Source organism: Dryobates pubescens, chromosome 20 (genome assembly GCF_014839835.1).
Source record: "Dryobates pubescens isolate bDryPub1 chromosome 20, bDryPub1.pri, whole genome shotgun sequence".
In the NCBI taxonomy this organism is placed as follows: Eukaryota; Metazoa; Chordata; class Aves; order Piciformes; family Picidae; genus Dryobates; species Dryobates pubescens.
Genome location: NC_071631.1, coordinates 20,500,912 through 20,526,129, shown reverse-complemented (window position 1 = coordinate 20,526,129; position 25,218 = coordinate 20,500,912). Strand labels below are relative to the sequence as shown.

The 25,218-nt window shown below is 56.5% G+C and overlaps 1 protein-coding gene across 1 annotated transcript in view; it reads right to left on the bottom strand.

The window, feature by feature from the left end:
- Window positions 1-25,218, bottom strand: part of MYH10 (myosin heavy chain 10) — a 154,935-nt gene that overhangs the window by 61,200 nt on the left and 68,517 nt on the right. Inside the window, exons 6-8 of the mRNA XM_054171087.1 lie at window positions 10,795-10,887; window positions 3,907-3,970; window positions 1,026-1,124 (exon numbers count right to left, since the gene is read on the bottom strand). Coding sequence (XP_054027062.1) covers window positions 1,026-1,124; window positions 3,907-3,970; window positions 10,795-10,887 — 256 coding nt within the window. The remainder of the gene's footprint in view (window positions 1-1,025; window positions 1,125-3,906; window positions 3,971-10,794; window positions 10,888-25,218) is intronic.

Here is a 25,218-nt window from a genome sequence, read left to right as displayed (position 1 = left end):
TCTCTTATCACAACCTACCAGAGGTCCCCAGTTATCAGAGGGGAAAAGGCCAAGAGTAGAAGATAGCCAACATCTTGCTGAGCTTGCTGGCAGGGCTGGGGACAGCTGCAGAGTTCACAGCTTCACAGAGGGCATTGGGTTGGAAGGGACCTCAAAGGGCATCTTGACCAACCCCCTGCAGTCAGCAGGGACACTTCCAACTGCTGCCTAGGGCCACATCAAGTTTGACCCTCACTGTCTCCAGGGATGGGGCCTCAACCACCTCCCTAGGCAACCTGTGCCAGAGTCACCACTCTCACTGTGCAGAACTTCCTCCTGATGTCCAACCTAACTCTGCCCTGCTTCAGTTTCAAACCATTGCCCTTTGTCCTATCCCCATAGCCCTTCTGAACAGCCTTCCTCTAGGTGCCCTTCAGGTCCTGGAGCCTTCTCTTCTCCAGGCTGAACAACCCCAACTCTCTCAGCCTATCTCCAGGGAAGGGCTCCAGGCCTGCCATCATCTGTGTGGCCTCCTCTGGAGCTGCTCCAGCAGTTCCATGTCTCTCTTCTGTTGGGGGCCCCATAGCTGGACACAGCTGAGGCCTCCAGGTGAGCTTCCACCAGAGCAGTTATGAAGGGGAAAATAGCAGAGGCTAAGCAGGCTGGTGCTGTGGCAGCTGAAGCCAGCTGTGGTGCTCCACTGTGCTTGGCTGAGAGGGCTGCTTCCCTGCTGAGCTTCCAGGCACAGCCCAGGACAGACACAGCTGCCACTGCTGACCAGGTTTGTTAGCTACCAGCTTCCATGCAAAGACTCCCAGTTACAGGCTGCTCCAAACTGGACGTTGGCATGTAGGAGCTGGCTGCTTGAACTTCAGGCACTGCTTGATCGAGCCCAGGAGTGACTTCAAAGCAGAGTCACCTGGCTCCTCCATCTTCTCCTACCAGTCACTGCTGCAGAGCCCAGGCCAGCTCAACCACCCCTGGGTGAGCACTGACACAAACACAAGCAGAGAGAGCAGGAGTCAGACAGCAGGCTGTGCACTTACACTTGAGGTGCTCCCCTGCTCCAGCCAGCAGCTGATAGAAGATGTGAAAGGTCCTCTCGTCCTTGGCCTGGCGGACAGCGCGGGACTTCTCCAGCAGGTCTGGGCAGGACTGGAGTCAAGGACCTTCTGCAGGCTTGGGCTAAAGACATCCCCTGCACCACAGCTTGCAAAGCAGCCCACAGAATTACTGCAGGGTCAAGCAGAACTTCAGTGGGACTGAGAGGACTAAGGCCAATCTGAGCAGCCAGGAAGGTGAAGCAAAGAGAAGCGCTTCGCAGCTCAGACCGGGAGCAGCCCAGAGCAGCAAAGTCCTTCCTGGGGTGGTGGCTGCTCTGGCCTGCTGCACACAGATGGGCTGCAACCACAGCATCTGGAACTGTTTGCCTTGGAAAAGTGCTCTAAGGCCACCCAGTCCAACCAGCAACCCAACCCCACCATGGCCAGCAAGCCACCTCCCCAGGTGCCATGGCCACACCTTTCTGGAACCCCTCCAGGGCTGGGGACTCCACCACCTCCCTGGGCAGCCTCTGCCAAGCCCTGACCACTCCTGCACCAAAGGCATTTCTCCTCATCTCCAACCTAACCCTTCCCTGACACAATTTCAGGCCAGTTCCTCTCCTTCCATCACCTGAGACCAGGGAGAAGAGCCCAACCCCCACCTGGCTCCAGCCTCCTCTCAGGGAGCTGTAGAGAGGTCTCCCCTCAGCCTCCTCCAGGCTAAACACCCCCAGGTCCCTTAGCTTCTCCTCCCTGGCCCTGTTCTCCAGACCCTTCCCCAGGCTTTGTTGCTCTTCTCTGGACCTGCTCCAGCCCCTCAACAGGGGCCCAAAACTGAGGCCAGGATTCAAGGTGTGGCCTCAGCAGTGCTGAGTGGAAGGGCACAATCCTGCCCCACTCCTGCTGGCCACACCGTTGCTGATCCAGGCCAGGCTGCTGGTGGCCTTCTGGGCCAGCTGGGCACGTTGGAAAGGAGCAGCTGAAGTCCAAGTGGAAAGGGGAGCTGACTGCTCTTTCTCAGCCATTTCTGCTAAGTTCAGATCTCAACTCTTCATCCCAAAGGCAAGTAGCTGCACTCAGCAGTGCTTTACCTGCAGGGCATTTGCAGTTCCTTTCAGGTGCTGCATTCTTACCCACAACCTGCACTGCCTGGGAGCAGCTCCCAGATTCCCTTTGTGCAGCAGTGTCCAGCAAGCTGCCAGAAGCTCTGAGCTTAGGGAGGTCTTTTATATCTTGCCATTGCATATTGTGAACCAAACATGGGGCAGGACATGGCAGAGATCAGTGAGCAAGGATGAGGTCTTGTGATGAAGGAGGTTAAGTCCTCCTGGCTTCACCAAGCTCTAAACAACACAACCCAGCTGAATAATCCTAAAGGAAGAAGCTGCCTTCATGCCCCTGCTGAATGAAAGTCCTCATCCCAGCACAGGGTATTCTGAAGAACCTCCCCAGCCTTACTGGGAAGTTGTATTTTGTGACAGCTCCAAACATCCAAAGCACCTAGAACAGATTCATGGAATGGTTTGGGTTGGAAGGGACCTTAAACATCATCCAGTTCCAAGCCCCCTGCCAAGGGGAAGCAGCACCTCCACCAGCCCAGGTTGCTCAAGGCCTCATCCAACCTGGCCTTCAACACCTCCAGGGAGGGGACAGCCACAGCCTCCCTGAGCAACCTGTGCCAGTGTCTCATCACCCTCACTGCAAACAATGTCTCCAGTCTCAATCTGCCCTCTCCCAGCTCAAAGCCATTGCCTCTCATCCTGTCATTCCCAGCCCCCTTGGCACAAGTCCCTCCTCAGCTCTCCTGCAGCCCCCTTCAGGTACTGGAAGGCTGCCCTAAGGTCTCCCCAGAGCCTTCTCTTCTCCAGGCTGAGCAGCCCCAACTCTCAGTCTGGCCCCACTGGGGAGGTGCTCCAGCTCTCCAATCATTGTCAAAAGTAACCTTAAAGCTCAAACTGAGTGAGGAGGCATAAAATCCCAGCATGGTTGGATCATCCAGTCTAGAAGCTAAAGCAGGGCACCCACAGCAGCTTGCCCAGGAGCACAGTGCCCAGCTGGGCTTGGAAGCTCTCCATACAAGGAGACTCCACAACCTCTCTGGGCAGCCTGCTCCAGGCCTCCAGCACCCTCACAACTTTCTCCTCCTGCTCAGATGGAACCTCCTGGCTTCCAGTCTGTGCCCACTGCCCCTTGTGCTGTCCCTGGGCACCACTGAGCAGAGTCTGGCCCCAGCCTCTTGCTCCCCACAGAGCTGCTCCAGGCCCCTCAGCAGCTTTGTAGCCTCTACTGGACTCTCTCCCAGTAGTTGTCTGTCTGTCTGTCTTGAAGTGGGGAGGCCAGAACTGGACCAGTACTCCAGATGTGGCCTTGCTGAGGCACTGAGGGCTTCAGCAGGGATTCCCAGTGGGTTCTGTGTTACTGAACCTGTGCTGTATTCTAGAAGACCCTAAGCCCCAGGAGGTGTCCCAGCACTTCCAGCTCGACCCCTCTGAGATCAGCACCAAACTCCTTCCAGGTGCAGAGCTGTGTCTGCAGTGCTGGTGGGAGCAAAGCCCAGCTGTGGCACAACACAGCAGCCCAGCTTCTGGCCAGGAAGGTATTTTCCTAGCAGGGGTCACATTTGAGTGATTTCCCTGCTGAGCTCAGCCTGGTTTGGGGCTGTTCTGCAGCAGATTTCACAGTGCTACCCTCTGCAGTGTCAGGCTCCTGACTAGGAGCAGCAGGCTGAGGTTGGGATATTTGCCCAGCCCCTTTGAGAGGGAAGGATCTTGCCAGAGGAAAGCAGCCCTGTGGTAACCTTCCACTGCATTCCAGTCAGCTCTGGGGTTAAAAGCAAAAGCAAGCAGTAAACTTGCAGCTCCTGATGTGGCTTGGAGCAGGATACAGGTCTCAATGTTGGCCCCAACGATGTACCCGGTGACATCAAAGTTGATCCTAATGAACTTGCCCTGCAAAGACAAGAGATTGGGGGGAATTAAGGATGCCTTTAATTAAGACATACAAACACAACCCTGCCTGCAGTCACAGGACAAGAACTTCACCCAGGGAAATCTTTCCATGGACTCACAGAACGGTAGGGGTTGGAAAGGACCTCTGGAGACTGTCAAGACCAAGTCCCCTGCCACAGCAGTGTCACCCAGGGCAGGTCAGCCAGGAGCACAGCCAGCTGGGTACTGGAGGTCTCCATACCAGGAGGCTCCACAACCTCTCTGGGCAGCCTGCTCCAGGCCTCCAGCACTCTCACAACAAACAACTTTCTCCTCCTGCTCAGATGGAACCTCCTGGGTCTGTGCCCACTGCCCCTTGTCGTGCCCTGAGCACCACTGAGCAGAGCCTGGCCCCAGCCTCTTGCCCCCCACAGCTCCTTTAGCTCTTGCTGAGCATTGCTCAGCTGCCCTCTGGGGCTGCTCTTCTGCAGGCTCTCAGCCCCAGGGCTCTCAGCCTTCGCTCCTCAGAGCTGCTCCAGGCCCCTCAGCATCTTCAGAGCCTCTGCTGGACTCCCTCCAGCAGTTCCCTGTCTCTATTGAAATGGGGAGCCCAGAACTAGACCTGGGACTCCAGATGTGACCTCACTGGGGCAGAGTGGTGGGGGAAGAGAACCTCCCTTGAGCTGCTGGGTCAGATCCAGATGGGTACTGGAAGTCTCCAGACAAGGAGACTCCACAGCCTCTGGGCAGCCTGCTCCAGGCCTCCAGCACCCTCACACCAAAGAAGTTTCTCCTCCTGTTGAGGTGGAACTTCCTTGGGTCCAGCTGATGTCCTATGGCAGGGCACCACTGACAAGAGCCTGGTCCCTTCTTCTTGCCCCCCACCCTTCAGATACTTACAAACATTGATCAGATCCCCTCCCAGTCTCCTCTCTTCCCTTCAGCCACCACCTCATACAGCCACAGAATGGTAGGGGTTAGAAGGGACCTCTGAAGACTGATTCCCACCCCCTGCCAAAGCAGGGTCACCTAGGGCAGGTCACACAGGAATGCATCCAGACAGGACTTGAAAGGCTCTGGTCTTCAGTGGGCCATCTTATGCTGCACACAAACCCTTCCTGAAGATGAATGAGCTAATACTGCAGGGATGTTTGTGTCCAGGCTCAGCAGTACCTGAGCAGCTCTTCTGAAAGCAAAGCCCAGGTTCTGGCAATGACAAAACAAGCCAAGGCTGAAAGCAGCCCAGAGCCAGAGGAGATACTTCTATAGGAGATCTGTTGGTGCCTCAAAGTGCTTGACCTGCAGCCACCCTCAGCCTCAGTGTGCTGCCCAGCCCAGCCACTTCCACATGCACAGGGGCTGCTCTCTGCATGGACTGTCCCCTAGCAGCTGGTGAAGAAAGGACTGAGGGAGAGACAACAGACTCATGGAATTGTTTGGGCTGGAAAAGCCTTCTAGGATAGAATGTGGCCCATGGCCACACATTTCTGGAACACCCCCAGGGATGGGGACTCCACCACCCCCCTGGGCAGCCTGCACCAATCCCAGACCACTCCTGCAGCAGAATCACCAAGGTTGGAAGAGACCTCAAAGATCATGGAGTCTAACCTGGCACCACAGACCTCATGGCTAGACCATGGCACCAAGTGCCACATCCAATCCCCTCTTGAACACCCCCAGGGATGGGGACTCCACCACCTCCCTGCAGAGACATTTCTCCTCATCTCCAGCCTAGCCCTCCCCCCTGGCACAACTTCAGGACATTTGCTCTCTTTCTGTCACCTGAAATTAGGTGGAGAGCCCAACCCCCATCTCCCTGCAACCTCCTCTCAGGGAGCTGTAGAGAGCAATGAGGTCTCCCCTCAGCCTCCTCTTCTCCAGGCTAAACAGCCCCAGCTCCCTCAGCTGCTCCTCCCCAGCCCTGTTTCCCTTCTCTGGACCTGCTCCAGCCCTCAGTGTCCTTCTTGGAATGAGGGACCCAAAACTGAACCCAGGCTTGGCAGTGTGGCTTCACCAGTGCTGAGTACAAGGGCACAATCCTGCCCCACTCCTGCTGGCCACACCAGTGCTGATCCAGGCCAGGATGCAGCTGGGCACCCTGCTGGCTCATCTTCAGCTGCTGTCAGCATCCATCCCTTTTCCACCAGGCAGTTTCCAGGCACTCTGCCCCAGGCACTCATGGGCTTGTCCTGTCCCAAGGGCAGGATGCAGCACTTGGCCTTGTTGAACCTCATACCACTGACCTTGGCCCATGGACCCAGACTGGCCAGACCCCTTTGTGGAAGCTTTCCTACCCTCCAACAGATCAACAGTGCCACTGCAAACTTACTGAGGGTGCCTCAATCCCCTCATCCAGGTCACTGATGAGGATGTTAAAGAGACCTGGCCCTAGCTGTGAGCCCTGGGGAGCACCACCAGTGAGCAGCCACCAGCTGGAGTTCCCTCTGAGCCCAGGCATCAGCCAGCTCTCAACCCAGCAAATGCACTGCAAACTGGAGCCTTCCTGTCCTGAGACACTGCTTCTGGTAGAAGAGAAGAGGAGGGAGGGAAAGAACTGATTGGATAGGGCTCAGGCTCAGCCAACATGGATTTAGGAAGGGCAGGTCCTGCCTCTCCAACCTGATCTCCTTCTATGCCCAGGTGACTGCCTGGTGGATGTGGGGCAGGCTGTGGATGTGGTCTGCCTGGACTGCAGCAAGGCCTTTGACACCGTCCCCCACAGCAAACTGCTGGCTAAGCTGTCAGCCCATGGCTTGGACAGCAGCTCTGAGCTGGGTTAGGAACTGGCTGGAGGCTGAGCCCAGAGAGTGGTGGTGAATGGTGCCACAGCCAGCTGGCAGCCAGGCACCAGTGCTGTGCCCCAGGGATCAGTGCTGGGCCTGTGCTCTTGAACATCTTCACTGATGATCTGGATGAGGGCATTGAGTCAGTCATCAGCAAGTTTGCAGATGGCACCAAGCTGGGAGCAGATGTTGGGCAGTTAGAGGCCAGAAGGGCTCTGCAGAGGGACCTCGACCGACTGGACAGATGGGCAGAGGCCAACAGGATGGCATTCAACAAGTCCAAGTGCCAGGGGCTGCACTTTGGCCATGGAAACCCCATGCAGAGCTACAGGCTGGGGTCAGAGTGGCTGAGAGCTGCCAAACAGAGAGGGACCTGGGGGTGCTGATTGACAGCTGCCTAAACATGAGCCAGCAGTGTGCCCAGGTGGCCAAGAGGGCCAATGGCATCCTGGCCTGCATCAGGAACAGTGTGGCCAGCAGGAGCAGGGAGGTCATTGTGCCCTGTGCTCAGCACTGCTCAGGCCACACCTTGAGTCCTGTGTCCAGTTCTGGGCCCCTCAGCTTAGGAAAGATGTTGAGCTGCTGGAAGGTGTCCAGAGAAGGGCAACAAGGCTGGGGAGGGGTCTGGAGCACAGCCCTGTGAGGAGAGGCTGAGGGAGCTGGGGTTGCTTAGCCTGCAGAAGAGGAGGCTCAGGGGAGACCTCATTGCTCTCTCCAACTCCCTGAAAGGTGGCTGTAGCCAGGTGGGGGTTGGTCTCTTCTCCCAGGCACCAGAACAAGAGGACACAGTCTGAAGCTGTGCCAGGGGAGGTTTAGACTCGAGGTGAGGAGAAAGTTCTTCACCGAGAGAGTCGTTCGTCATTGGGATGTGCTGCCCAGGGGGGTGGTGGAGTCCCCATCCCTGGAGGTGTTCAAGAGAGGATTGGATGTGGCACTTGGAGCCATGGTCTAGCCATGAGGTCTGTGGTGACAGGTTGGACTGGATGATCCTCGAGGTCTCCTCCAACCTTGGTGATACTGTGATACTGAGACAGCAGCCAATGCACTGCAAACTGGAGCCTTCCTTTCCTGAGACACTGCTTATGGCAGAAGAGAGAGGAGGGGGGGAAAGAACTGATTGGACAGGAGCCCTATTTCACTCCTCTCTGGCCTTAGCAGCAAGCAGGGAGCAGGCTGGCACATCCCTGCTGCAGGCTGAAGCCTGCTAAGCCTGCATGGGCTGAGGAACAGCACTTCCCACTTGGGGGGAGGATGGATCAACTCTTGAAAGCAGGTTTTCCAATGGTTGTTAGCAAAGCTGATTTTTTCTGCATGAGATAAAACCATCTGGAGTGCATTATGCTGGCTGCTGGCTAAAAATAGAGCTGGAGCCACCCCAGTGATTATGTCCAAGCCAGCAGACTGCAGTAACACAAACCAGATGCTCCACAGCAGCTAGGGAGGAAGCCCCTCAGTCAAAGGCAATGGCAGCCTGGGCTGCATCAAAAGCAGAGTGGCCAGCAGGTGGAGAGAAGGGATTCTGCCCCTCTGCTCTGCTGAGGCCTCACCTGCAGTGCTCTCCCCAGCTAGGGGGCCCTCAGCACAGGAAGAGGAGGGGGTCCAGAAGGGGCCACAAAGATGATCAGAGAGCTGGAGCACTTCTCATACAAGGATGAGGTGAGGAAGTTGAGTCTGCTCAGCCTGCAGAAGAGAAGGCTCCAGGGAGACCTGAGAGCAAGCAGCATTTCAGCATCTGAAGGGGACTGAGAATAAGGGTGGGGAGAGACTGTTCAGAAGGGCTTGGAGTGATAGGAGGAAGGGTAACGGTTTGAAACTGGAGCTGGGGAGATTTAGGCTGGACATCAGGAGGATGCCTGCACAATGAGGGTGGTGAGACACAGGGATGTGGTTGAGGCCCCATCCCATGAGACATTCAAGAGCAGACTTGATGTGTCCCAGGGCAGTCTGACCCAGCTGGAGGTGGCCCTGCTGGTGGGGGAGTGGGCTTTGGACAAGATGCCCTTTGAGGGGCCCTCCCAGCTTGCTGGAATCAGTGAAGCAGTGAAATCAGGAGAACCTTTGATGCATTCCAGAGCTGAACATGGAACCACTGCAGAGGGGAACCTGTTGATGTGTCAAATCCTGTAGCCAGCAGGCAGCAGCAGCAAGCACTGAGGACCACAACATGGCTATAAAATGATCAAAGCTGAACTTCAGCAGCACTCTGCTCTCCCTTCCTGACTGCAAAGGCACTTGAAGGGATTGAGGCAGAGAGTCTTCCAGAGTCCTTATCACTGGAGTTGAGTTCATGCATCATAAATCCAAGCAACTGCTGAAGCATTGAGGCAGCCAAGAAATCTTTCAGTTGTTCTGTGAATTTGAGCTCTGTTCTCACAGGAAAAGAGATTTAATAGCTCCTCCAGAGCCCCAGAGCTGGGCTGCAAACATCTCCCCCTGAAATAGGAGCCTGGGGGTTTTTTTTCCCCCCTTCAAAGGAGAGGAAGTTTCAGAAGTGGTTTTTAGCTCCTCACCCCTAGTTCCACCCCACTGCTAAAACAATAGAGCACATCAGAGGTGGTTATCTGCCACCAAACAGCAGGCACTGACCCAACCACAACACCAGCCAGACACAAGAGTGCTCAGCACCTTGGAGCCATAAAATAGTTTGGGCTGGAAAAGATCACTCAGAGCAAGCATCCTCTAAATAGAGGAAGGCTGCTGCTAAGCCATGGCCCTCAGCACCACACCTCTGCATCTTCTCAGCACCTCCAGGGATGGGCACTCAAGCACCTCCCTGGGCAGCCTGTGCCAGGCCTTCAGAACCCTTTCAGCACAGAGCTTTCTTCATGTGCCCAAACTAAACCTCCTCTGGTGTGACTTGTAGCTCTTCCCTTTTATCACTTGTTACAAGGGAGAGCCCAGCCCCCACCTCCCTGCAGCCTCCTCTCAGGGAGCTGCAGAGAGCAATGAGGTCTCCCCTCAGCCTCCTCTTCTTCACACTAAACCCCCCCAGCTCCCTCAGCTGCTCCTCCCCAGCCCTGTTCTCCAGACCCTTCCCCAACTTTTGCTGCCCTTCTCTGGACTTGCTGCAGCCTCTCAATGTCCTTCTTGGAGTGAGGAGCCCCAAACTGAGCCCAGTATTCAAGGTGGGACCTCACCAGGGCCCAGTACAGAGGCACAATCCCTGCCATGCTCCTGCTGGCCACAGAGTGGCTGATCCAGGCCAGGATGCTGGTGGCCTTCTTGGCCACCTGGGCCCACACTGACCCCCACTGCCAGCCAGCAGCTCTCTTTGTTCCTGCCAATTCAGCCCAAATTTGTTCTTGCTAGTTACAGCTCAGCTCTGTGGCACAGTTGTGTTTGTTACCCTCTGAACACCAGATGGGTTCAGGGACAGTTGAAGTTAGCAAGTGGCCAAAAGTCACAGCAGCGCAGCCAAGCCCAGGGGGGCTGCACCTTCAGTGAGCACAGCACAGGCAGCACTGTAAGCACTGGGACAGGGATCTGCTGGAGAGAGTCCAAGGGAGGGCTCCAAGGATGCTGAAGGGACTGCAGCACTGCCTGGGGAGGAGAGGCTGAGAGCCCTGGGGCTGTTCAGTCTGGAGAGGAGAAGGCTGAGAGGGATCTGATCAATGTCTCTCAATAGCTGAGGGCTGGGGGTCAGGAGGCAGGGGCCAGGCTCTGCTCAGCTGTACCCTGGGATAGGCCAAGAGGCAATAGATGGAAACTCCAGCCCAGGAGGTTCCACCTCAACAGGAGGAGGAACATCTTCCCTGGGAGCGTCCCAGAGCCCTGGAGCAGGCTGCCCAGAGAGGCTGTGGAGTCTCCTTCCCTGGAGCCTTTCCAGCCCTGCCTGGATGTGCTCCTGTGTGACCTGTGCTGGATTCCATGGCCCTGCTCTGGCAGGGGGCTTGGACTGGATGATCTGCAGAGATCTCTCCCAACCCCTCACATCCTCTGCTCCTGTGCAAGAGAAGCTGAATTGGTGGAGGAAAGAACACAGCAAGAGTCTGAGTGACTGGAGAAGTGGCCAGCAGGGGAAGCCTCCCTGGCAGGGGAGCAGAGAGAGGAGCAGGCACTCACGAAGCGAGAGGAGTTGTCGTTCTTGACGGTCTTGGCGTTGCCGAAGGACTCCAGGATGGGGTTGGCCTGAAGCAGCTGCCGCTCCAGCTCCCCCTGCAAGGCAAACACAAAGCACAGGTGAGCAGAGAGCGACACTGAGGCAACACTGAGGTGGGTCCCACATTCTGCTTCCTCCTAACAGTCATTTCCCCCAGGGCTGGGCACCTTCAGCAGGGCTGAGCCTCCGCCCCTCACTCCTAAAGAGCCTCCTCCAGCCCCTGCGGAGCGGCCCTGGGCTCTTGGGTGGCTTTGGGATGGTTTGTCAGAAGCACACAGAGACACACTCAGAGAGGGGACCAACAGGACTTGATGGATGTTGAAAACCACTGGACATGGACGAGGAAAGTCCCACTTTGGGCTGATGGAACCAGGCACAGACTTGGAGTGGGGAGAGGAGAAGCCAGGGGCACAGGCTGAAGATTCAGTGCAAGGTTATTTTAAACCTCCCAAGTTGAGCTTCTGAACCTTCCCACCTAGGGACTGGACAACACCCTTTGGAATCTCCCTTTTCAGACTTGCTGTCAGTCATAGAATTGTTGCAGTTGGTAAAAAACAGCCCTCAGATCATCCAGTCCAACCTTCAACCCAACAGCACCATGACCACTAACCCAGAGAGCCATAGAAGGGTTTGGGTTGAAAGGGACCTCCCAGAGCTCATCCAGCCCAAATGCCCTGCAGGCAGCAGGGGCATTCCCAACTAGATCAGGTTGCTCAGAGCCCTCTCAAGCCTCACCTTGAAGATCTCCAGGGATGGGGCCTCAACCACCTCCCTGGGCAACCTGCTCCAGCAGTCCACCACCCTCAGAGAGAAGAAACTTAGAATGGCTTAGGTTGGAAGGCAGCTCAGAGATCATCTACTCCAACCCCCCTGCATGGGCAGGGACACCTCTCAACCAGACTTGGTTACCCAAGGCCTCATCTAACCTGGCCTTGAACACTTCCAGGGAGCAGGCATCCACAACCTCCCTGGGCAACCTGTTCCAGGGTCTCACCACCCTCATACTAACCTCCAGTCTAACCCTGCTCTCCCTCAGCTTCAAACCATTCCCCTTGGCCTGGCTCTAGACACCCTTGGGTAAAGTCCCTCTGCAGCCTTCCTGTAGGATCCCTTCAGGTACTGGGAGGCAGCTCTGAGGTTCCCCCAGAGGCTCCTCCTGTCCAGACTGAACACCCCCAGCTCCCTCAGCCTGTGCTCACAGCAGAGCTGCTCCACAGAACTTGCTCCTAGCATCCAAGCTAAACAACAAAATTGTTTTGGTTGGAAGTGAGCTCTAAGATCAGTGAGGAGAGGCTGAGGGAGCTGGGGCTGCTTAGCCTGGAGAAGAGGAGGCTCAGGGGAGACCTCATTGCTCTCTACAACTCCCTGAAGGGAGGTTGTAGCCAGGTGGGGGTTGGGCTCTTCTGCCAGGCACCCAGCACCAGAACAAGAGGACACAGTCTCAAGCTGTGCCAGGGGAGGTTTAGGCTGGAGGTGAGGAAGAAATTCTTCCCAGCAAGAGAGATTGGCCCTTGGGATGTGCTGCCCAGGGAGGTGGTGGAGTCCCCATCCCTGGAGATGTTTAAGAGGAGCCTGGCTGAGGCCCTTGGTGCCATGGTTTAGTTGATCAGATGGTGCTGGGTGACAGGTTGGACTTGATGATCTCTGAGGTCTTTTCCAACCTGGTTAATTCTGTATTCTGTGTCCAGACCATTGCAACCTCTGACCTGCAAGCACCTGAGAAGAAGCCAGAAGGGCAGCAGGGGAGGTGAGCAGCACAGACCCAGAGAGCATTCTGCCCTTGCTCAGCTCAGGCAGCAGGGGAGGGGAGCAGCACAGACCCAGAGCACATTCTGCCCTTGCTCAGCTCAGGCAGCAGGGGAGAGGAGCAGCACAGACCCAGAGAGCATTCAGCCCTTGCTCAGCTCAGGCAGCAGGGGAGGGGAGCAGCACAGACCCAGAGAGCATTCTGCCCTTGCTCAGCTCAGGCAGCAGGGGAGAGGAGCAGCACAGACCCAGAGCACATTCTGCCCTTGCTCAGCTCAGGCAGCAGGGGAGGGGAGCAGCACAGACCCAGAGAGCATTCAGCCCTTGCTCAGCTCAGGCAGCAGGGGAGGGGAGCAGCACAGACCCAGAGAGCATTCTGCCCTTGCTCAGCTCAGGCAGCAGGGGAGGGGAGCAGCACAGACCCAGAGAGCATTCTGCCCTTGCTCAGCTCAGGCAGCAGGGGAGGGGAGCAGCACAGACCCAGAGAGCATTCTGCCCTTGCTCAGCTCAGGCAGCAGGGGAGGGGAGCAGCACAGACCCAGAGAGCATTCTGCCCTTGCTCAGCTCAGGCAGCAGTGCTCAGTGTGTTCAGTGCCTTTTGGGAACATTTCAGCTCAAGCCAGTGGCTGCAGAGCTCCAAAGGACTTCAGGCACCTGCACAACAGCTTCTACCCCTGCAGGCCATGAGGAGGTCTGTGATGCTTCCATCAGCCCAGGAGATGGGAAAAGATGAGGTTACCTTCCTGCTCTGAGGGATGGCTTTGGAAAGCCCAAAAGCTGTCTGAAATGTGGCCTCCAAAGCTGATGTTTGTGCCTCCCAAACTTGCTTTTCCCAATGATTTATAGCACAGAGGAATAAAGGCAGCAGAGTGAGCATCAAAGAACAGGGAAGGTAAGTCCCTGAAGGCTTCCACAAGGTCAGTCCTCACCCAGGAGCATTTGCAGCTCCCTTCTTCACCCCCCAAAGAGGCTTTGATTTGCACAGGGAAATAGGTTTCAAGTTCTCCTGCACACCAATGGCTGCTCCCTCTCTAATGAACCCTCAAGTTAGCTGCTCCAGGCTTGTCTACTTCCAAAAGCATTGCCTTTGGGACCACATTCTCTCTGAATACTGAGCTAAGGAGGAAATCAAGGTGTGAGAGGCTTAGCCCAGAGCCCAGCAAGCACTGCCCAGGCCACGGTGCCAGTGCCCCATGGGGCAGGGCTGCCAACGTTGCAGCCTCAGGAGGACCTTTACAGTGACCCAAAAACTCCACAGCTGCAGCAAAACTAAATGCCTGTGGGAAGCACAGAGCTGTTTTGGTTGGAGAAGGCCTTTCAGATCACCCAGTCCAACCATGAGCCCAGCACTGCCAGGGCACCACCACCCCATGGCCCTCAGCACCACAGCTGCACAGCTCTGAAACCCCTCCAGGGATGGGGACTCCACCACTGCCCTGGGCCAGGCTCTGACAACCCTTTGGGGGAAGAAATTGTTCCTCACATCCAACCTAAACCTCTCCTGGTGCAACCTGAGGCCATTTCCTCTTGTCCCCTCACTAGCTGCTTGGAAGAAGAGACCAACACCCACCCAGCTCCAGCCTCCTTTCTGGGAGCTGTAGAGTTCTCCCCTCAGCCTCCTCTTCTCCAGACTAAACCACCCCAGCTCCCTCCCCAGCCCTGTTCTCCAGACCCTTCAGCACTACACACACATCTGATCTACATGCTCCCCCCTTCCTCTGGGAATCCATCAGCAGTGGGCAGGGATTTGCTCCCACCACTCCTGCTGCTCCCCTCTCCCACCCATGCTGTCAGCTCCTGCTCAGACACCCAGTACCAACCCCAGCAGCCTCCCTGCCCTGCTGTACACAGCCTGAAATAAACCACTTGATGTGCAGGGAAGGCAGCAAGTGAGTCACAGCTACCTTCCCAGAGCCCAGCTCCCCTGGAGGGAAGCAGGCTGCCTCCAACACTTGACTCCTCCACACAGCATCCTCCCTGTGCCACCTCAAACATCTCACTGCAGGCTTGGAACAGCCTTTCCCCTCCTTCCCTCTACCACCAGCTTCAGAGAATCACAGAACTGTCAGGGCTGGAAGGGAGCTCGAGGCTCAGCCAGCTCCAACCCCCCTGCCATGGGCAGGGACACCTCACACCACAGCAGGTTGCTCACAGCCACCTCCAGCCTGGCTGCAAACACCTCCAGGCAGGAGGCTTCCACCACCTCCCTGGGCAACCTGTGCCAGGCTCTCACCACCCTCCTGGGGAACAACTTCTTCCTCACAGCCAATCTGAATCTACCCACTCCTAGTTTTTCTCCATCCCCTCCAGTCCTATCCCTCCCTGACACCCTCCAAAGTCCCTCCCCAGCTTTCTTGGAGCCCCCTGCAGATACTGGAAGGCCACAAGGTCTCCTGGGAGCCTTCTCCTCTCCAGCCTGCACAACCCCAACTCTCTGTCTGCTGCACAACTTCTCAGACAGGAATTTGACTCAAATGCTCCAGCTGGATGCATTGGAGTTCCCAGTAGCTGCTTTTTATGATCACCCCTTCCAGGTGGGTCCTGTGATGTGACTGAAGGCTATGAGAAGGAGCAGAGGGCTCCCAGACTACAGCCAGCAGCCAGGGTTTGCAACTTGCAGCCATAACTGAGAACCAGCCAAGCTCTCAGCCTACATTAAACAGCTTCTAATTTAGAGAACCCCAGCATGGTGGAGGTTGGAAGGGAGCTCTGGGGATCAGCCAGTCCAACCCCCTGCTCCAGCAGGGCACCCAGGAGCACAGTGCCCAGCTGGGATTGGAAGCTCTCCACACCAGGAGACTCCACAACCTCTCTGGGCAGCCTGCTCCAGGCCTCCAGCACCCTCACAACAAACAACTTTCTCCTCCTGCTCAGATGGAACCTCCTGGCTTCCAGTCTGTGCCCACTGCCCCTTGTGCTGTCCCTGGGCACCACTGAGCAGAGTCTGGCCCCAGCCTCTTGCCCCCCACAGCTCCTTTAGCTCTTGCTGAGCATTGCTCAGCTGCCCTCTGGGGCTGCTCTCCTGCAGGCTCTCAGCCCCAGGGTTCTCAGCCTTTGCTGCTCCCAGAGCTGCTCCAGGCCCCTCAGCATCTTCAGAGCCTCTGCTGGACTCTCTCCAGTGGTTCCCCATCTCTGGAGTAATGACTCCAGATGTGGCCTCCCTAGGGCAGAGTAGAGGGGGAGGAGAACCTCCCTTGCCCTGCTGGCCACACTTCCTGATGCACCCCAGGAGTCCAGTGGCATTCTGGGCCCCAAGGGCACACTGCTGACTCCTTTACAGGTTTCCTTGTCAGCTGGTTTGACTTGGAGCCAACCCCCAATTCTCCCCTTGGAAAGAATGCCAGTTTGGCCTGTGGACATCTCTGCTGCACAGGCACCTAAAGAGAGCTTGGAAAAAGCAGCATCAGTGTTGTGGAACAGATGAAGTCATGCAGGATCTCATGCAGGGCAACATTCAGGTAAGGCCAGGAGGTTCCTGTCTGCATTTCAGAGCCACCAGCAGCCCAGGGAGGGGCTCGTGGTGGAACCTGGCTGAGGCAGGGCCAGCTCCATGCTACTCACATCCACCAGGGATCCACTCTGGAGCTCAGGATGACATCAGAACAGAAATGTTAATGGTTATGGTTCAGGCAGTATCAACACTTCTGGATTAGCACCTTCCCACTGATGCTGGGAAGATGCTGGCCAGCAGATGGTTTGCTTCCAGCCTGACAGGCCAGCTTCAGGCAACAGGAGGCTTACACTAAACACTGCTCTATTCTGGGAGCAGAGGAATACTTGAGTGCAAACCCTTCCACTGGAGGGAGGATTAAGTTCAACACTCAGATTGTCTGCAGCTTCTGCACATGAGGCCATGGGCTCAGGGAGCTGGAGGGGCCAGAGTCTGACAGGGACACCACAGGCTAGCAAAGCAGCTCAGCTCTCCATGCAACTGCCACAGCCCAGCCCCAGCTTGAAAGGCCTTTGATGCCTCTCCTTTCCACTGCTCCCTAAGCCACACTGTAAGAGGAAGAATACAACCAGCTGAACTAACTCATGGGGGCTTCCTCAGCTCCCAAAGCCTTGGTTGCACCACCCCAGGGAGCAGCTGCAAAGCTTTGTTTCAAGGCTTGTGCCCAAAGGCATCAGGTACCAGCTCAGCTCAGAGGGATCAGGTACCAGCTCAGCTCAGAGGGGAGCATTTCTCTTGCAGCAATCCACTCTCTTGCCCTCAACTTGCACCACCCACACCTCCCCTTTGTCTCCCTCACTGGGAGCTCCACAGCACTTGTGCAAGCTGGGCTGGAGCAGCCTGGCCACTGCTGCCACAGGAGGAGGGACTACACCTGAGGTGCAAGTGCCAAGCAGGTTCTCTGAGAAGCCACCCAAATACCCAGCTAGGGCAGGATGTTAACCAAAGGGGTTTGGGAGCTTCCATTACTCCACCTCTTTCCTTTACCTGCATAGTGGCTCCAGACAGCCTGAGGAGTAAGGGCAGCTGAAGCCCAAGGGAGCAGACATTGAGCAGCCTCACAGAATGGGTTGGGTTGGGAGGGACCTTCAAGATCATCCAGCTCCAACCCCCTGCCATGGGCAGAGACACCTCCCAGCAGCCCAGGCTGCTCAAAGCCTGAGCCAGCCTGGCCTTCAACACCTCCAGGGAGGGGACAGCCACAGCCTCCCTGGGCAGCCTGTGCCAGAGTCTCACCAGCCTCACTCCAAAGAATTTCTTCCTCATCTCCAGTCTCAGCCTCCCCTCTTCCAGCTTCATTTGTTTGCTGCTTGCACCACTGGTGCTAGAGCCAGGGGAAGGCCTGGCTTTCAGAGCTGATTGATTGTGTGGAGAGCAAAGCCTCTCAGGTTATCAGAGAAGCTCTAAGCATATCCAGGTAGAACAGGATGTTCTCCAGTGGAATTTGGAAGCTTCCATTGCTGCAGCTCTTTCCTTTAGTCCTTGGCTGAATACTCTAAGAGTTCTGCACTCAGCAGCATGCTGCCCAAGCAGACACAGGGCACAGATGGAGAGGGGCAGCTAGGGAGAGGGTGAACATCTTGGCCTGCTGGAGAGGGTCCAGAAGCCCACAGAGATGATCAGAGGGCTGGAGTACCTCCCCTAGGGGGCAGGCTGGGAGAGTTGCTTTTGGTCAACCTGGAGAAGAGAAGGCTCCAGGCAGAACTCAGAGTAGCCTTCCAGTACCTGAAGGGGCCCAAGGAGGGCTGGGGAGGGACTTTGGACAAGGGCTGGGAGTGCCAGGATGAGGGACAATGGCTTTGAGCTGGGAGAGGGGAGACTGAGACTGGAGATGAAGAAATCTATTCTATTCTATTCTATTCTATTCTAAATCCCTTAGAGTGAGGGTGGGGAGACTCTGGCACAGGCTGCCAGGGAGGTTGTGGCTGTGCCCTCCCTGGAGGTGTTCAGGGCCAGGTTAGATGAGACCTTGAGCAAGCTGGGCTGGTGGTGCCCCTGCCCATGGCAGTGGGGATGGAATTGGCTGATCCTGAAGGCCCTTCCCAACCCAACCCATTCTCTGAAGCTATGAACCTTCTGCTCCAGGACACAAACATCACCTGAGGGTGGTGAGAGGTGCTTGGAGCGCTGAGGAGCCCGTCAGCTGCTCCCTGGCCCACTCTGAGAGCCACTTCAGCGTGTGCCATTGGCTCTGGAGCTCCCCAGGGCTCCCCCAGGTGACAGGCAGGGAGAGCAGAGCATTCAGCAGCTGGCTGAGCCGAGTGTAAAAGCAGAAAGAGAGGCACTTGCCTGGTGCTTGGCGGGCTTGGGTGACTCGGGCTGTGCGTTGCAAACAAACAAACACAGATGTTAGCAAGCAGCCATCCCAGCTCCTCCTCTCCCCACAGCCTGACTGCACACTCACTGCACACACTCAGCCACTCCAGCACACAGAAGCTGTTAGTGACATGCACAGAAGGCCAGAGCCTGAGAAGCCCCCAGAGGGCAGCGGGGCAGGGAGGGCACAGGGCAGAGCTGCAGAGCTGGGCACCGCTTCCCCTGGGGGTGCCAAACCAAACCTAACCCCCAGCACCAAGTCACTTCTCCTGCAGCCTCAGGCACTACAAAGTGGTTTGGGATGGATGAGAGCAGAAACAGTGGGTTGGGTTGGAAGGGACCTTCAAGATCATCCAGTCCCAACCCCCAGCCATGGGCAGGGACACCTCCCACCAGCCCAGGCTGCTCAGGGCCTCATCCAACCTGGCCTTCAACACCTGCAGGGAGGGCACATCCACAGCCTCCCTGGGCAGCCTGTGCCAGAGTCTCCCCAGCCTCACTGCAAAGAATTTCTTCCTCATCTCCACTCTCAGTCTTCCCTCTCCCAGCTCAAAGCCATTGTTCCTCAGCCTGTCTCTCCCAGCCCTTGTCCAAAGTCCCTCCCCAGCTCTCCTGCAGCCCTTCAGGTACTGGGAGGCTGCTCTGAGGTCTCCCTGGAGCCTTCTCTTCTCCAGGCTCAACAGCCCCAACTCTCCCAGCCTGTTCCCACAGGGGAGGTTCTGCAGCCCTCTGATCATCTCTGTGGCCTCCTCTGGAGCCCCTCCAGCAGCTCCAGCTCCTTCTTTAGAGGATGGCCAAGGGATCAGGCCCAGCCAACATGGGTTTAGGAAGGGCAGGTCCTGCCTGACCAACCTGATCTCCTTCTATGATCAGGTGACTGCCTGGTGGATGTGGGGCAGGCTGTGGATGTAGTCTACCTGGACCTCAGCAAGGCCTTTGACACTGTCCCCCACAGCAAACTCCTGGCCAAGCTGTCAGCCCATGGCTTGGATGGGAGCACACTGCATTGGGTTAGGAACTGGCTGGAGGGCCGAGCCCAGAGAGTGGTGGTGAATGGTGCCACATCCAGCTGGCAGCCAGGCACCAGTGGTGTGCCCCAGGGATCAGTACTGGGCCCTGTGCTCTTTAACATCTTTATTGATGATCTGGACGAGGGCATCGAGTCCATCATCAGTAAATTTGCTGATGACACCAAGCTGGGGGCAGGAGTTGATCTGCTGGAGGGTAGAGAGGCTCTGCAGAGGGACCTGGACAGGCTGGGCAGATGGGCAGAGGCCAATGGCATGAGATTGAACACATCCAAGTGCCAGGTTCTGCACATTGGCCACAGCAACCCCAGGCAGAGTTACAGGCTGGGGTCAGAGTGGCTGAGAGCAGTCAGGCTGAGAGGGACCTGGGGGTGCTGGTTGATGGTAGGCTGAACATGAGCCTGCAGTGTGCCCAGGCAGCTAAGAGGGCCAATGGCATCCTGGCCTGCATCAGGAACAGTGTGGCCAGCAGGAGCAGGGAGGTCATTCTGCCCCTGTACACTGCACTGGTTAGGTCACACCTTGAGTCCTGTGTCCAGTTCTGGGCCCCTCAGTTTAGGAAGGAGGTTGACTTGCTGGAACGAGTCCGGAGAAGAGCAACAAAGTTGGTGAGGGGTTTGGAACACAGCCCTGTGAGGAGAGGCTGAGGGAGCTGGGGTTGCTTAGCCTGGAGAAGAGGAGACTCAGGGGTGACCTTATTACTCTCTACAACTACCTGAAGGGAGGTTGTAGACAGATGGATGTTGGTCTCTTCTCCCAGGCTGCCAGCACCAGAACAAGAGGACACAGTCTCAGGCTGCACCAGGGGAGGTTCAGGCTGGATGTTAGGAAAAAGTTCTATACAGAGAGAGTGATTGCCCATTGGAATGGGCTGCCTGGGGAGGTGGTGGAGTCGCCATCACTGGAGGTTTTCAGGAGAAGACTTGATGGAGTGCTTGGTGCCATGGGTTAGTTGTTTGGGTGGTGTTGGATTGGTTGATGGGTTGGACGTGATGATCTTGAAGGTCTCTTCCAACCTGGTTTATTCTATGTATTCTTGTGCTGGGGGCACCAGAAGTGGAAGTGGCCTCCTGGCTTTCTCATGGACCCCCTTCAGATGCAAACCCAGAACTGAGCCAAGCTTTGTGTCTTTCTCCTCAGAATGAGCATTCAGCAAAACCTTGAACTGGAAGAGCTTCACAATTTGTCAGGAAGAAGGATAAAAGGAAGATGACTGCAATAAAGTCTAATCAAGCCCTCCTAAATTGCACTTTCTGCAGGAATTTCCTCTTCCATTATTGCTCCCTTGGCTCACTGTCAGTTTAATAATCCTGAGCTTGAGAGCAGAGAGCCTGAGGGGAAAGTCCCATGGTGAGACACAGCCCTAGAAGCTGCCAGGCCAAGGCAGAGGCAGCCTTTAAGATCCAGGATTTTAAACAACTAGCACAGTGCTGGTGCACAGGAGCAGAGGATGAGAGGGGTTGGAAGGGACCTCCAGAGATCTTTGAGTCCACCCCCCCTGCCAGAGGCATAGACTCCAGCTCAGGTCACACAGGAACACATCCAGACAGGGCTGCAAAGGCTCCAGAGGAGACTCCACAACCTCTCTGGGCAGCCTGCTCCAGGGCTCTGGGACCCTCCCAGGGAAGAAGTTCCTCCTCATGTCGAGGTGGAACCTCCTGGGCTGGAGTTTCCATCCACTGCCCCTTGGCCTATCCCAGGGTGCAGCTGAGCAGAGCCTGGCCCCTGCCTCCTGACCCCCAGCCCTCAGCTATTGAGAGACATTGATCAGATCCCTCTCAGCCTTCTCCTCTCCAGACTAAACAGCCCCAGGGCTCTCAGCCTCTCCTCCCCAGGCAGTGCTGCAGTTCCTTCAGCATCCTTGGAGCCCTGCCTTGGACTCTCTCCAGCAGATCCCTGTCCCTCCTGAACTGGGGAGCCCAGAGCTGGATGCAATATTCCAGGTGAGGTCTCAGCAGGGCAGAGGAGAGGGGGAGGAGAACCTCCCTGGCTCTGCTGGACACACTCCTAATGCCCCCCAGGACCCCATTGGCCTTCTTGGCCCCCAGGGCACATTGCTGTTCCATGCAGAACTTGTCCCCAGCACTCCCAGGTCCCTCTCCCCAGGGCTGCTCTCCAGCAGATCACCTCCCAGCCTCTACTGCTGCAGTTTATTCTTCCTTCCCAGGTGCAGGACTCTGCACTTGTCCTTGTTGAACCTCATGAGGTTCCTCTGTGCCCAGCTCCCAGTCTGGCCAAGTCTCTGAACAGCTGCAGAGCCTTCAGGTGTCTCAGCTGAGCCTCCCTGTTTGGTATTGCCCAGTCCAACCCCTGCCAGAGCAGGAGCTCCTGGAGCAGATCACACAGGAAGGCATCCAGGCAGGTTCTGAGTATCTCCAGAGAAGGAGACTCCACACCCCCTGGGTAGCCCTGGGCAGGATAAACAGATTTGGACTCAGGCCTGTGAAGCAGCAAAGGTTTGGCTTCTGCTCAGTGATAGGAATCCTGCTGAGCTGCACCATGGGATCACAAAGTGCCAGGCTGGAAGGGACTCCAAGGATCATCTGGTCCAAGCTTTTTAGATGACAGTCAACCTAGAACAGCCTAGGTTGGAAGGGAGCTCAAAATCAGAGGGCTGGAGCTGCTCTGCTGTGAGGACAGACTGAGGGAGTTGGGGCTGCTCAGTCTGGAGAAGAGAAGGCTCTGAGGTGACCTTCTTGTGGCCTTCCAGTATCTGAAGGAGGCAACAAGAAGGCTGGGGAGGGACTGCTCAGGATCTCAGGCAGTGATAGGACTAGGGGGAATGGAATGAAGCTGGAGGTGGGGAGATTCAGGCTGGAGGTGAGGAGGAAGTTCTTGCCCATGAGAGTGGTGAAGCCCTGGAATGGGTTGTCCAGGGAGGTGGTTGAGGCCCCAGCCCTGGAGGTGTTTAAGCCCAGGCTGGATGAGGCTCTGGGCAGCCTGATCTAGTGTGGGGTGTCCCTGCCCATGGCAGGGGGGTTGGAACTAGATGCTCCTCGTGGTCCCTTCCAACCCTGACTGATGCTATGATACTATGATCTACTCCAACACTGTGCCATGGGCAGGGACACCTCTCAGCCAGCCTTGGTGAACCACAGCCTCACCTAACCTGGCCTTGAACACCTCCAAGCAGGAGGCATCCACAACCTCCCTGGGCAACCTGTTCCAGGGTCTCACCCCCCTCCTATTAAAGAGCTTCTTCCTCTGCTCTCCCTCAGCTCCAACCCATTCCCCTTGGCCTGGCTCTAAACACCCTTAGGAAAAGTCCCCCTGCAGCCTTCCTGCAGGACCCCTTCAGGTGTTGCAAGGCAGCTCTAAGGTCCCCCCTGGCACCTTCTCTTCTCCAGGCTGCACACCCCCAGCTCCCTCAGCCTGGCCTCACAGCAGAGGTGCTGCAGCCCTTGGATCACCTTTGTGGCCTCCTCTGGACTCCCTCCAGCAGCTCTGTGTCCTTATGCTGGGGACACCAGACCTGGAGGCAGGATTGGAGGTAGAGTCTCACTGCCTGGAATGAGCTGGGCCAGCACCCTGCCCAGCTGAGTCTTCCAAGTGTGCAGTGCAGGGGACTCCCCTGCTTCCCTTGGGGGCTGATTCCCATCTCCAACTGTTCTGATTGTTCAGCATTAGCAGGTCATTAGCATTATCAGATCCTCTGCTCATCACTGCCATATCATTGTCATCTCCTAACTGCTCAGGGGATAACTCAGCCATGTCAGATGCTTCACTTGGGACCTACCACTGCTCCTCCAACCACTGGAGAAGGATTTGTACCCTTAAGAACATGGGAGGGATTTGAGGAAACTGGGAGTGTTTGGCCTGAAGATAAAGAGACTGAGGAGAAACCTTCTGGATCTCTACAGCTCCCTGAAAGTGAGTTGGAGTGAAGGGAGGGTTGGGCTCTTCTCCCAAGGAACAAGCAACAGGACAAGAAGAAGTGGCCTCAAGTTGCCCCAGGGGAGGTTTAGGTTGGACATGAGGAACAATTTCTTCCCCCAAAGGGTTGTCAAGGCCTGGCCCAGGCTGCCCAGGGCAGTGGTGGAGTCCCCATCCCTGGCAGGGTTTCAAAGCCCTGGAGATGTGGTGCTGAGGGCCATGGGTTGGTGGTGCTGATTATTTCCCTCTCCAGCAGAACTGCTCCTGGAGGGTGTGGATGACTGTGCTCAGTGGAGCAGAACTGAGCATAACCAGAGACATTTCACTGCTCTGTGCTTAAATGAGGGCACTTAGAGCCCAGCTGGGAAATCCCCACTAAAGGGAAGCTCCCCAGGCTCCTGCCCTGCCAGAGCAATCAGCTTCCCTTTGAAGTTAATAAAGCAAATTAAACCATTTAGTACTGCAGCTGCAAAGGCAAAAGCAGCCACGGAGAACAATCCTCGAAGTGCCAGCAATTAATTAGTGCTGAGACTTCCAAGGGCAGCACCAGGGAAAGCTGGATTGGAGGGGGAATAAAGGTACATTGAATGCTTTGGAAAGGACCTTCAAGATCATCCAGTTCCAACCCCCAGCCATGGGCAGGGACACCTCCACCAGCCCAGGTTTCTCAAGGCCTCATCCAGCCTGGCCCTGAACACCTCCCAGGAGGGGACAGCCACAGCCTGCCTGGGCAGCCTGTGCCAGTGTCTCCCCACCCTCACTGCAAAGAATGTCTTCCTTATCTCCAGTCTCAATCTCCCCTCTTCAAGCCCTTTAGAGATGAACACCACCTCCCCACTGCATCTCTACTCACCAGCAGACACTTAGGTGTCAGTTCAGCCAGGAATTCAAATGGAGTTAGCCAACACTCCATTAAAAAGTGCAACTCCTCCTTCCCTTCCCTGACACTTTGCCCCCCAGCTTCCCCCCCTCTCCTTTCTCTGCCTTCATTCCTCAGGCAGCCCCAAAATAAGCAAGAGAAGAAGTTTGCTTCATTCATAGTATCACTGACTGATGTCAGGGTTGGAAGGAAGCACAAGGATCATCTAGTTCCAACCCCCCTGCCATGGGCAGGGACACCCCACACTAGATCAGGCTGCCCAGAGCCTCATCCAGCCTGGGCTTAAACACCTCCAGGACTGGGGCCCCAACCACCTCCCTGGACAACCCATTCCAGGGCTTCACCACTCTCATGGGGAAGAACTTCCTCCTCCCCTCCAGCCTGAATCTCCCCACCTCCAGCTTCATTCCATTCCCCCTAGTCCTATCACTGCCTGAGATCCTGAGCAGTCCCTCCCCAGCCTTCTTGGAGCCCCCTTCAGATCCTGGAAGGCCACAATGAGGTCACCTCAGAGCCTTCTCTCCTCCAGACTGAACAGCCCCAACTCCCTCAGTCTGTGCTCACAGCAGAGCAGCTCCAGCCCTCTGCTCATCCTCCTGGCCCTTCTCTGGACACCTTCCAGCACCTCCAGATCCCTCTTGGAATAGGGGCTGCAGAACTGGAGGCAGTACTCCAGGTGGGGTCTCAGCAGAGCTGAGCAGAGGGGGAGAATCACCTCCCTTGCCCTGCTGGCCACACTTCTCTTGCTGCAGCCCAGGCTCTGGTTGGCTTTCTGGGCTGCAAGTGCACACTGAGAGCTCCTGCTGAGCTTCTCCTCCCCCAGCACCCCCCAGTCTCTCTCCTCAGGGCTGCTTTCCAGCCAGTCCCTGCCCAGCCTGGATTTGTGCCTGGGGTTGCCTCCACCCAGCTGCAGGACCCTGCCCTTGGTCTTGTTGAACCTCCTGAGGTTGGCTTGTGCCCACCTCTCCAGCCTGTCCAGGTCCCTCTGGATGGATCCCTTCCCTCCAGCCTGTCTGCTGCACCACACAGCTTGGTGCCATCAGCAATCCTGCTGAGGGTGCTCTCAATGCCACTGTCCCTGGCACCCACAAAG